The sequence below is a fragment of the Pieris rapae genome, chromosome 9, assembly GCF_905147795.1.
Source record: "Pieris rapae chromosome 9, ilPieRapa1.1, whole genome shotgun sequence".
NCBI classification, from domain to species: domain Eukaryota; kingdom Metazoa; phylum Arthropoda; class Insecta; order Lepidoptera; family Pieridae; genus Pieris; species Pieris rapae.
The window spans coordinates 9,695,694-9,709,126 of record NC_059517.1 but is presented as its reverse complement, the minus strand read 5'-3'; the positions used below and the strand labels follow the sequence as shown (position 1 = coordinate 9,709,126).

Sequence of the window (13,433 nt, the reverse complement as noted above, 5' to 3'; positions counted from 1 at the left end):
TTCATCATGCTGTACATGAGAAGCAATTATTATTATAGAAATCAAATTTCTGGTTCTTCCTGGTCTGGTCGGCTTGAATAGCTTGGTCCGATTAACAAATCAAAGGCAATAAAATTGACTTCTTTAGTCTATATAATAGATTTATCTAGATCTAAATAAAAGTCAACTTTTAATTTATTTGACAATGACATGGACCATTATGTTACATTAGTACATGATCTCCGACGGAGGGAAGGCCTGTTCAAATTTTTACCACTTGCTTCACATCCTCGCCACCAATTCCCAATCCTTTCCGTCACATATTTTATTATTTTATCGTCCTGGAGTTTGTCTTCCTACTGACCCATTCCAAGTAAGGGTATTCTTGACCCATCTGTCATCACTAACGTGGGCTGGACTGGTCCATTTCCACTTTAATTTTTCTGTAGATGTCACGACGTCTGTTACATATATAATAATTGCTGTATAATACACACAAATGTGAAGTACTATAAACACTAATTATTAATAGTCAAGCCCTTTCATTTCCATTCTACAGCTTGTTCTTGGTCGTAGGCCTCATCTAAGAGCTTATATGATACTCTTCTCGGTATAGCTTTACATAGGGCAAGCTTCTCTTACAATCATCTTCCAGTCTTTGTATTTGTCTCCCTCGTTTGCTTTCTGATACTGTTACATATACATACTATATAACAAAAGGCAAGTACAATCGTTCTATAGGAATGCTATAATGGGATTCATTCTCCCGGTATTATCTTGATGCATTCATTTCAAAGGGTGCACTCAATTGTTTAAAACAATTTTCACACATATTAATTACTACAGTGTGTACCTTCTCTTTGTCTATCACATAATAAAATCAGAAACGGCACAGGTGCTATTAAATATAGTAAAGGAGTAATTGTATGTTTAAACTCTTTAAATTAAAATGTAATAATAAATTTTCAGCAAACACACTTTCAAGTAGGTACATAAAGCCATTTAATGTTGCTTTGACAACAGTAACGTAATTCAAATGAACTATAAAAAGAGAAGAATTCAAAAGAACTCTAAACTTGGCTAAAAACTCTTATTATGAGTTCTTCTTTCCTTTTTGATTCTTCTCCATTACCGGAGGTTGGCCATCAGTCACGTGAAGCGCCTTGTGCCAGATGCAGCAACTCTTCTTCGTCCACTGTCTAATTATTAGGAGTTAGCAAGTATCAGAAAAATAAATTTTTACCTAACAATATAAAGATTTTGATTTCTTCAAATGAACTTCAATTTTAATATTAAATATGGCATACTTTAGTCTGTATATTTACTTTCGTAGGATATAAAAGCCCAATTAAAAAAAAACACTTTAAACCCAAACATAAATTTCATGAAAACTCAGTACTACACTCTTTAAGGTAAAGTATTCTTTCGTCTCTTTCCATCAAATAGTATTTACGATATGATGAAAAGAGCGAATATTTGTATAGTACGCAATTACAATCTTTATAAAGGGGCACCGTGTAGTGATTTTATAATATTTCGATTTCTATATATTACATAATAAAATAACAACACTTTTATATTCAGTATATCAAAAACGATTAAATGTGAGTAAATCCTGAATTATCGCCATTGTTTTATCGACATCTAACATTAACAAACATAATTAAAATGCACTATTAATACAAAACCAGTTTCCGCATTATACAAGTCGTTAACGTTTTTATTCAAATGTATTGAAGGATAAAAACCTACTTTACATCTATGTGCTATAAAAACACAAGGAAAAAATCCACAGATACATAAATATACAACAGTATTTGATAGCATCGATGGACAAAAAAGCCAGAGAATTTTGCGTTCTTTTTTTAAAATATTTTTATGCAATTCTGCATGTCTTAGTTCCCACAGATAAAGCCACCCGTTGCACACAACTTAAAACCATGTTTATGTTTATTTACATGTGTGCAGTCAAGTGTTAATATTTAATTTTAAAAGCGAAGCCAAAATTTGTAAGTAGGTTATTACGCTTACTATAGACATTAATATAGTAATTTAACCTTGGTTTAATTAATGGCCTTTAATAAGAGAATGTACATTTAACAATACTGAAACAGGTCCAAACTCTTTGTGAACATCTAGGTTAGATTAGGCGTAGAATCACGTGACCATGAATGAAGTTTTCCCATTCAATAACACGACACGATTTTTCGTTACTTTAATGAACAATCACCGTCGTAAGGCATTTACACTAATTAATTTTAAATTATAATAAAATATTTTTTATTAATTTATTATAAAATAAGACATTATCTACGAAGATAATTTATACGTAACTTGTACCATTTCATTAAGAGATCATAACAATTTCTTTTATTTTAGACTTTAACACAATCACACATTTTAATTAAATTTAATGTTAAGCTGTAAAACGGAAGAAATATTTAATTGAGAAGCAAAACTTGTATTTCCAAAATGGTACTCGTTAACTTAGCGTTGGTTGTTTAATCGTGTAATAACTAGTTTTAATAACAACTTTTTCCATTACAAAATTCACTCATTCAATAAACGTATAGAACACACCGCCATCTTTTGGTAGTTTTAAGCAAACAGATCTCATATGCCGTCCCAAATACTGTATCGTGTTTTATTTTATAGAAACTAGAGGAGGACAGACGTTAAGTGATATCCGCCACGTATGAACAATCTCAATGCCTTAGAGCTCGCGATTGCGTTGCCGGCCTTATAGGAATCGGTACACTCTTTTTGAAGATCCTTCCAACAGGTTCGGAAGTACATCAATGGGTAGCTGATTCCACATAGCAAATCCTGTCTTAAAAAACGTTTAGTAATGGAACGACGGACGTCGACGACGATACGGGTACGATTCCGTATTCTGCGTCGACGTTCGAACGTGTAACAATGGAAACATTCACTTTATGAGTCACCGGCCGCGAGTAACACTATACCGGTTTCTGCAACGCTGTACCGCCACGAACACGTGATTTGCGGTGTCTACTCCACGTTCTCTCAAATTATAAAACGAAAAAATGCTATGGTCATGAAACACGATATGACGGTATTTTAAAATCGTTGTAACTTAAACAGTGTATTCAACAATTGTGTAGAATTTAGATTACCTAAAAAATACAGTGGCTCTACAATCCTCTACTTAAGCATATCATTTGTGAACTCTAAAAAAAACTTTTTTTACTCTAAAAGGCAAGTAGGTGATTAGCTTGTGCCTGACACACTCCGTCGATTTCTGGGTCTAAGGCATGCCAGTTTTACGACAATGATTTCCTTCACCATACGAACGAGTGTTAGATAGGAATAGACAGTAAGTCGGTTGGTGCACAGCTGGGGTTCGAACTTACGACCTCAGAGATGGAGTGGAGATGCTGATTAATTTGTAAATAAAATCAATGTTTCGGTGCGATAACAACAACTAACGAGAAATAAAAGACTGGGCAAAATTTTTATGTTTAAAAGTTGGGGTCAGTACATTTAGTGGAAACACCAACTTAATTGTAATCGAAGTTCAATGACCTTTAAAATTGGTGTTACGAAAAGGAAGCCCGCAAAAACTAGATCCCAAAACTCGTTATGTGAAATACATAAGTGATTGTTACAATTGAGCGATGCCGTCATTATTTAAAAAAAAAAACACATGACTGACAGGCAAGCCTCGGGCTATGTAGGTTAAATACATTGGCCACTGACATTCTGCTAAAAAACTTTAAACAGTTGATAAAAGTTTGTATGGAAATTTGGGGCCGCGGTAATGGCGCAAAATGTAATTCACGTGTTCTTTTACGATAACTTCGACAAGTATTTCGTATCAAAGCGATAGTTTTTATTAATAGCTTATACGAATCGATTTTTAATAAAATTTGTACGCCCACGGACTACTTCGAAGTTTCTACATACTCATTACTATTAACTTACGATAGTTATTGAGTTGTATTAATTTAATTATGTTCGCATGCCCTTCGGAAAATAAAAGAACATTGCAACATAATATACATAAACCGAATTCCTTTAACCAAAAATTTACTCAACTGAAGTTGCTGGCAACACTGATTTTAATGAACCCATACTAGAACTTGGAAAGACTGTATGTTATTGATAGTTCTGTAAACCTGTGATTCCACACTTTCAGTTATTATCATTGGGCCTCATCACAAATTAGTAATGGAAACACATTTAAAAATATGAAATTATTTCACAAACAAACAGCAAATGTTTATAACCTTTTGTTTAAAAGAAAATAAAATACATAAAACCCAATAATGACCTAAATTATATGAACATGTTTTATAAAGTATTAACTTCAAACTAGATCTGCTGACACCACCAGAGCCATCTATCGGCATTTATCAGAACTATCTTTAAGTAAAGTTGTAATAGACGAATATTTTTTTATTTATACTTGTATAATTATTGTATACTTTTATTAAACAGGTTTTAAAAGAGCTACAGTAATTATAAAACCTGCTAGCGCTGTTTACTTCTGCTATTGGACACTAGATGGCGTGAGCGGCGCTCAGGTTAAACACTCATGTTATTTACAGCCAAAGGTATGTTTACTGTTACGTGTAGTATTAGCTATCGTAATATATATAACATTACTTATTAAAAAAGCCTCATTGCATGTGCACCAGTTAAGATAATAACAAATACAAACTATATTACCACAGTTATAAGGTTCATTTCTTTGTCTGTCAGCGGCTTTCTAAATAATAATTTCACATTTACGAGACACGATAACGCTCTAAAACTACGAATATGACACAAACAAAAACACGACGTAACGAATCGAAACAAAACACGATTGCAATTTATATTATTATAACTTTCTAGTTTGTTTCTAGATATATTAGGCACATAAATATCACGCAAATGTGTACACACGATATAATGTTTTTATAATAAATCCTAATTAGTCTAAACATAAAGTTCACTTTATGAAATCAATTTGTTGGACACTTAATTTTATGGACTCAAATTTTAAGGACCTGCTTTGCGCGCACCAGTCTTAATGGAACCAACTGCAATTCCAAGTGTTGCTTGAACAGATAAGACTTCCAAAGAGAACCGTAATAGCACCTTAAAGGCCGGCAACGTACCTACTTGCAAACCGCTTGTGTCGTTTCGTCCGTCGTGTCGCGAAGACTTTACTTCAAGCTTAAAGCCCGCTTCTTTGCCTCCTGTCTCATAAAAGCTGCCAATAAATATATCAACACGAATTATGTGCCAGCCCTCCACCTAACGATAGACGATTTCTGTTGACGAAAGAAGCCACCGGCGTCGCTTCGATACCGTACTTAGTTTTAGAATAGCATTCTTATAAGTATCGCGCTTCAGAGCACTATGTTAATTAGTAATTTTATAATAAATTAGTTTGTATTATTATTCTTTTTTAAATGCACCGGCCTGTGATATATAATTAACGCCACAATATTTAATTAAAACAATAAACAGCCCGTTAACCAAACAAATATATCACCTGAGTGCTAAATATATCCCACACGACGAAAACGCAGCACACCGTCTATTTTAATCCCTAAATTACGTAACTACTTACGAGTATTCGTACTAATAAACACATTAATATTAAAAATAGATTGACAACCGGTCTGTTTTAAAAAGTTAGTTTCGCCTCGCAATCGCCCATTGGCCTATTCATTTAAAGTTATTTTTCCTTTTTATTATAATGAATGTAATGGTGATTACATGTAATAGTGACATAATTGAAAAAGAATTTTATTATTGATAACACTCATAAAACATTCAATTGCGTTTCATTTACTATTATTTAATTAACAACATATTCACATAACCAACAAGAAAAGAGCGTACCAATTCTTCAGAGGCCAGTAATTCTCAAAAGGCCCGCAAAAAACTTGCGAGTGACAGTCATTCACTCATATGAGTGTCCATCACAGACATCAGGTGAGCCTAGCTTCCTGCCCGTTTGCCTCCTATTACATAAAAACAAGTAATTTATAATGAAAACACAAACATGGTTAAGCGTTTTATTAATTCAAAAATATCACCAGTTAAGATAAATCTACTTATATGCCCGAAGAACAAAATATTTACAATAAAATGTAGTTAGAATAGTTACACAAATGAAAAACATAAAGTCCGTTCTTTGTCTTCAAAGAAATGATTCACTATTAGTAAATCAACAATTAATCCTTTAAATAGAAACCGTTCTAACAAACGTTCCTCTTCCTATGATCCAATTCGGCACGTGCTGTTATATTTAGCAGCATCCTGTTCACGTTTCTATCGGACTATAATTTCTTTACAAAAGTGGTAACAACTGATTATCTTCTATAAAGTAGTTCAACTACGACCGTTGACCCCAGAGCTGGTGCTAATATGTATCTCAATACAGCGAGAAAATGCTGCCAGCAATAAAGGTATACTACCGCAGGGACCAAACTTTTTAATTTAGTTTTATTATTATTAATATGTACCGGTTGTAAATGTAAATTCACAATTAATTTCATTTGTTTTTCTTGACGTTTATAAGTGTACATGTTTACCTATATGAATAAAGATATTTTGATTTGATTTGATTAGTTTAAGAATATTGTAAATTGGAATTTAAAATAAGTCTCTTTATATATAACTATTTTAATTTCAAAAATATGATAGGCGAGACCTTCATGCCTAAAATGAGGTTATGTTCCAATGGAACGTCCTGCTCACAAGAGCACCACATACAACAAATATTAACTGTAAAAACCGAGTTAAGATAACACAGTTTTGTAACATTATTTATAAAATTTACATAATAGAAAGACCCTTGAAGGAATAAAAGGAGCGTCCTATCATTTGACACCTTTTATTCAGGTGTTATTTCTATCGAAACGTGTATAAAAAATCTCATTTGAAGACTCAAATTTTCAGTATAACAGGTCATTTCTCTCAACGTAATATCGTAACCAACGCAATCGTTATAAATCCTTTGTAATCCGTCCTTTGATCGAATTGGGCTTCGCTTAAAAATAGATTTGTGAAGGCTTGAGTTTGTATAATGCTTCCGATTGATTCTTTGATATTAAGTGTTTGTTTTGCACAGTGAGCAAAAAAATTTAAATTTCTTTTCTGTTTCTATAACTTATACTGTAGGTTGACTTTTAAAATAACTGTGATATTTACCATATTTAAGGAATGCAAGTGTCAAATAAAATGTTATGCCATAAAACTCAAAATATCTTTATTCATATAGGTAAACAAGTACACTTATGTATGTCAAAAAAGCAAAATAGATAATATTTATAATATTAAAAATAATATAAGGCGAATACTTGAGAGCTGTATGCGAGATAATGTTTATCTGTAATCTAATACGGCGATGCGGTTTTGTGAACAATGAGCCGGTGACACACAAGTGACACATAAAGACACGATTAGGACGTGAGCTATGTATTTGATGTGATAATAATTTAAAGGTCAAAGTACAGTTCTATAATCTAACATTGGTATGACATTGATTGTCATGTATACAATGGTAAGAAAACCCCAATTAACTACTACTAAAACGACAATTTTACAACGTAATTTTAAAATGAATTACTGAAATACACAGAATAAGTATTTTATAGAATTCCCTTTGCATTGAAATGAACTATAATCGGCACGAAAAACCTCACAAAGTGAATAAAAAAACAGTCTAATTAACAGAAACGCATTCATTGAATTGAAAGAGGTAAATTTAATAACGCCTGCAGTCCCAATGCTTCCTCAATAATCCGAATTAAGCTGCAATTGAGTGTCAGGGCTGTGATATAAATATTAACGGTAAGGTTAATTGGATTAAGATTAGCGCGTCGCAGTTAGTCAAATTATAATACATTCATATAAATTACTCGAACATGGATCGCCGAGTTTTTGTCATAAAATATTTTAATGCATATTGTATATCAAACCGTAATTGATAAATTTCTTTCGTTCATCGTGCTATCTGTCAGAGATATGTACCTAATCGTTTTGTTTTAACTATTAATAATTACTTCTGATCAATTATTTATAAGCCATGGTTTACACTTTACAATATAAAAAAAAATAGTACATAAATGAATTTGAATAATCTATCGTAAATAATAATTCCACCCTTATAGTTATAATATAATTATATGTAATTTTTATACAATACACAACTACTTTAAAGGTCAAACAAAGTTAAGTGTGGGGAAGAAAATAAATTAATAATTTCCTTATCACTACATAGTATAAAACAAAGTCGCTTTCTCTGTCCCTATGTCCCTTTGTATGCTTAAATCTTTGAAACTACGCAACGAATTTTGATGCGGTTTTTTTTTAATAGATAGAGTGATTCAAGGGGAAGGTTTATATGTAAAATAACATCCATTAAATAGTGGAGAAGTACTGTTATTTTTGAGTTTTCTAATAATGTGATGTCGTAAATAATTACATTTTTTCCGCTTACATTGCAAACGCAGACTGAATCGTACCAGTTTTATCAAAATAATGTACTAAGTATTGTACACATTGAAAAGGTCTACAGAAAAGTCCGTGATGGTATATGTCTATATGGTATATATCGCGTATATTATCGGAGCTTTCCAGCGACGGAAATAACAATACATAATAAAAACCTGCTTATCATCAGCATTGCACCCGTGCGAAGCTGGGGCGGGTCACTAGTTTTATATATGAAAAAAGATTAAAAAAACTTTTCTTTACCTAAAAAGGATATTTAGATAAAAAGTGCACCAGCCCCCACACGACGATGCCTTGTGTCGTGGGCAGAAAGTCTCTTCCATCTGACATTTTAACAGTACATAATAATTTCTACTTCTAGTTTAAAATTGTTATTGTATAAAGTTTTGTATCTTTCAATTTAATTTCAAAGAAAGTGGGTATAGATGAAATATTTATAGAAATCTTATAAATCACGACAACCCTATAAACCGTCCAATTAGTCACACTATCACTTTTGACCAAAACGAATTTGGTTATTCACAGCGGCAATTTCGCGAATTTGCTCTGAATATTTTTTAACTTTAAAGGCCATTTTTTTATATTTTATAACGATTTATGTCATGTCTTTTTTTTAATTTTCTCTAAGATCTATCCTAGATAGATACGTATACTAAAACTAACCTTTTACTAAAAAGGATTTTAAACATTAAAAAGTGTCAAATAACTTACAGTCTTTAGAGGAAGATACTGTTCCTATATTCAATTTTTATACTTACCACTATTTCGCAGTTTAAATCACTAATTCGAATACATAGTTCTGTACTTTTTAAACTTCTCACTAGGCTGTGGTGTCAAGAATTTGAATTACCTCGACATTAATAAAATAAATCAGTAACGCTACCTGTTTAGGAAGCCTCAGATTTCTGTATCTATTTCCTGATCATTGCAATCTAAAAGGCAAGTAGGTGATCAGCCTCCTGTGCCTGTCACACAACGTCGACTTTTTGTGTCTAAGGCAAGCCGATTTACTCACGATGTTTCTTTCACCGTTACTCTCTCTCTCTCTCTCTTTAGTCGGCAGCTCATTTCTGAGCGTAGTGGTCAGCAACGAAACATTTAGCGCGGACTATCTGCTTCCACCGGTTTCTGTCCAGTGCTTCTCTTATGACATTGTATAGCTTTGAAGACGATGAGTCTTTCACTTGATCGGTCCATCTGGTTGGTGAGCGGCCACGTGATCTTTTGCCTTCTGTGTTACCAACCACGATCAGCTTCTCCAAGTTCTCATCGCCTTTGCGCATTGTGTGGCCGTTTCACCGTTACAGCGAATGTTAAATGCGCACATAGAATGAAAGGTGGTGCACAGCCGAATCGAACCTCAGGGTTGAGAGTTGCACGGTGGAGCTACTACTCCAACAGGGCTGGCAATCATTTAAATAATCATCTGTTAACTCGTCTGAGTCTCTCCCGATCGCATTGCCCGACTATTTTTTAAAAAGCTCAGCATTTTTAAATTAAATTATTATATTGTACATGTACAAACGATATGAGATAGCATTATTACTAATTTAATTCACCATTAAGAGCGAGTTATCGCTCGTTTCAAACCTATGTAGCGACATGAATCGTTCTCTCAAAAAAAGTAAAGAGAAATAAGGTTCTTAAAAGATAAGAATTATCTGTCTAACTTCTCTTACTCCCAAACTAATATTATTTCTCCATATCCTTATGACTGTGTGCATTTCTCCTAATTCAGGATATATCGAAACGAGGAAGGTATGTACTCGGGAATTATTTTTTTAGTATGAAATTGAACATCGACCGCCAGTGAACCGAATAAAGCAATTTAAGATTAGGCAAAAATTTATTATCATATAAACCAAATTAATTAATAAACCTTTTTGGACTCGGTTATTCAAGATAATTAATAAACTTATCCCATTAAAACCTATTTATTGTCAGGTTGTAAAACTTACAAAAGCTTTAGAAAACTGTTTATATATATTAAATAAGCATCAACACAACATCTACATAAGAACATTCCAAATTCAATATTTGTAGAAAGCGACCGATTTGCTAATATAACCATTAATTTATCGCTTTACAAACATTCTTAATTAGTATTTATTAACTTTGTGTCTTGTTTTGATTATGACTCTCATTATGTAATTGGATTAAATAGAAAGCTTCACAAATATAAAGAACGTATATTGATTATTTTTTAATTAATAAACTTTTTTAATTTGAAAGGTAGCAGTGCCCTATTCGCCAGATGATACAAGGGTCACCTCGGGGTTGTGTTGGCGTTAAAAAAATGTTTATTTTGGAATACAAGACACAGGTATCATTCATTCCACGTCATTAAATGTAGGCCGAGCGAAAAGACGGCGTAAATACTCTCTGAACTCTTTAAAAAAATTATATATCAGCCACTTAGAAAATATCCATCAGGCAATTAAGTCAGCAGTCACAATTTTATATTTAGACCTAAATACTGATATCCTAGTCCTTGTTATGAAAAGTTGACTATCAGTATCATCAGCCAAACCGATTGAGTCAAATTCCAAGAAGACATTGTAAAAATAATTAATTTCATGTCAAGAAGCCATTCAATGCTTCAGTGTCGCGGAAAAATCGTTCCATCAAAACCTAAACATTAAGTCAATGTAATGCGACACTAAACAAAGTTGATTATACACGTAATACTGTACATCGATTTTATATAACCTACTAAACGTAGAATAATGACTATAAATACATCTTCAATCTACTTAAATACATAGTTTCTAAGTTACCTATTTGAAATTACATCTCTAGCAATAAAATTATCTATACATCAAATACTATTCAATAAAAATGTCCGCATTTCTTCACGCGGAAACGTAAAAGAATAACTATCGCATCGATTCCTTTCGAAATACAACTCGCAACTTTCACCTCCTTGGAGCTAACGACAGTGCACTTTGATATCTAAATACAGCATAAATTGTGTACACAAATCTAATCTAGCGACACAGTTGATTGCTACAAGGAAATCGTTGCGCAAATCGAATCACGTTTCAAATAAACAAACATATATTCTAATTTCAAACGCGTATCTTGACATACGACATCTTTGTAGTGTACACGGCCCTCTGTAGATAAGGCCAAACAAAACGTCTTACAATAGATAAAAACTCACCTTATCTCTATGTGAATGTCTGTGGTGCGTCACAGGTGGCGGATGATGGGGCGGAGGCGGATTCTGTCCAGTGACCACAACTGGCAGGCCATCGACAATCGTCACCATCACCCTTTTGTCACCGCTGCGTCGGCGTTCCGAGGAATTCCTCCGACGCCTTTGCTCATCAGACACCGGCTTCGAGAACACTGTTCTGCGATCGAACGTGCGTGGATCTACTTGGTTCTCTGCCGCCCTGGTAGCTGGGGTGTGGCTCTTCGATCGCTTCAAAAGTCTCATGACGTGAGACTTGATCGCGTCTGGTTTGCTGACCTGGGGCGGCTCGGGTTTGTGTTTGTAGGACTGGGAGTGCGCATGGTGGCGCTGAACGGACACCGCGTGCCCCATACCCGGGGGTATCACGTTCGACAAGCTCTTGACTGCGTAAGCCGCGTCTACTTTGTTACCGGCCACGCACGATACCTCGTACATCCCGCAATTCTTTATTTGTTCGCCTGGTCGCTCACTATTCAATTCATACACCCATTTTCACATCCACTATGTCACTGCAATCCTGTGTTGCGTAAACGTATAAAAACTTGCCGGACCGGTTATGAAAAAAAAAACTATTTACACATCATCAATGTTTACTAAATATGGTATAAATAGTATGGTGAAGATTGTTAATTACGATTCATTTATAGGTCAAGAAGGGCACGTCCGTCCGCCGCGACTGCCGTCGACATACTAACACATTCGGCACGATATTATGAAGAGCAGAATCTCAATGATGTTTGAATGATAAGGATGCCTTTAGCCGGTGGGCGAGTTACCACAAAAGGTCAATGTTTCGGTGAAGTCATCGCAATGAGACGATAATACACTCACGAATTGACGTCCGAGCAATTAATCACTTGAAGATACTTAACACTAATTTGCGTATAATAAAACGACAATCGCCTGTGCGGATGTTTTTCTACTTTCAATAACGGATATTTTTTAATATTACGTCAAACCTTGCAAACAATTTCTTGCATCAACAAAATCTACATATACCTTACAAGGGTATAACGCAAAAAAATCCTTCTCATATCTACAGTAATCTAGGGAAACTAAATTTAACCCATAAAGGACTAAGTTACATCGACATTTCAGCAAAACAATGTGAAATACCCAATGAAGGCACGCGTTTATCACAAACGGTAAAGGAAAGAATTTTAAACGAATTCCGCTTTGCTCAAACCAAGGCCCTTTGATAACACGATTTTCTAAACAAGATTTGGGGACACGAAATTTTAATAATTCAACTTAAAAATCCTTTGTCTTCCACAAGAATTTCTCGGGATTAACAAGACTATTTGTACAACTTTGCTGTTTTTATATTAATTAATATTTAGGGAATCTTCAAACACAAAACTTTTGGCCCGGGTTTAAGGCTCAAAATTAATACGGAAAATATAAAAATAAAATACGTTTATTATGGAACATAAGATAGACAGGTATTGCTTATTTCCCGTCATTAAATTTGAACCTGTAGGCATCCCAACTCATCGGCAAACAAGACAGAGGATGTAGGCCGAGAGAAAAAACCAGCGTAAAAATCTCTCGGGTTTTTTTTTAAAAAGCAAATCATCAAACAATACTTTAAAACAAATATAGCAAATTAATTAGAAGTAGCCAGCCCTACCTACCCTAGTAGGTATCATAGTAGTATTTATTTTATTTTATATAGGCCTAGACGTGATATAAACAATGAGAAACCGGTAGAAAAATTTTCATATAATCTATTAAGGAAAAAATTCTTTGTGTATTGTATGAATCAATCTTCTAAGAA

At 33.8% G+C, this 13,433-nt stretch overlaps 1 protein-coding gene across 4 annotated transcripts in view; it reads right to left on the bottom strand.

The window, feature by feature from the left end:
• The window catches only part of LOC111002933 (MAP/microtubule affinity-regulating kinase 3), a 129,970-nt gene that overhangs the window by 63,471 nt on the left and 53,066 nt on the right, over window positions 1-13,433 (bottom strand). For 2 of the 4 annotated variants that reach the window (XM_045629381.1, XM_045629382.1), the window contains exon 2: window positions 11,621-12,173. The exons of the other annotated variants lie outside the window; for them this stretch is intronic. In XM_045629381.1, the coding sequence (XP_045485337.1) occupies window positions 11,621-12,091 (471 nt within the window). In that variant the 5' untranslated portion in view covers window positions 12,092-12,173. The remainder of the gene's footprint in view (window positions 1-11,620; window positions 12,174-13,433) is intronic. 4 annotated transcript variants of the gene reach the window in all.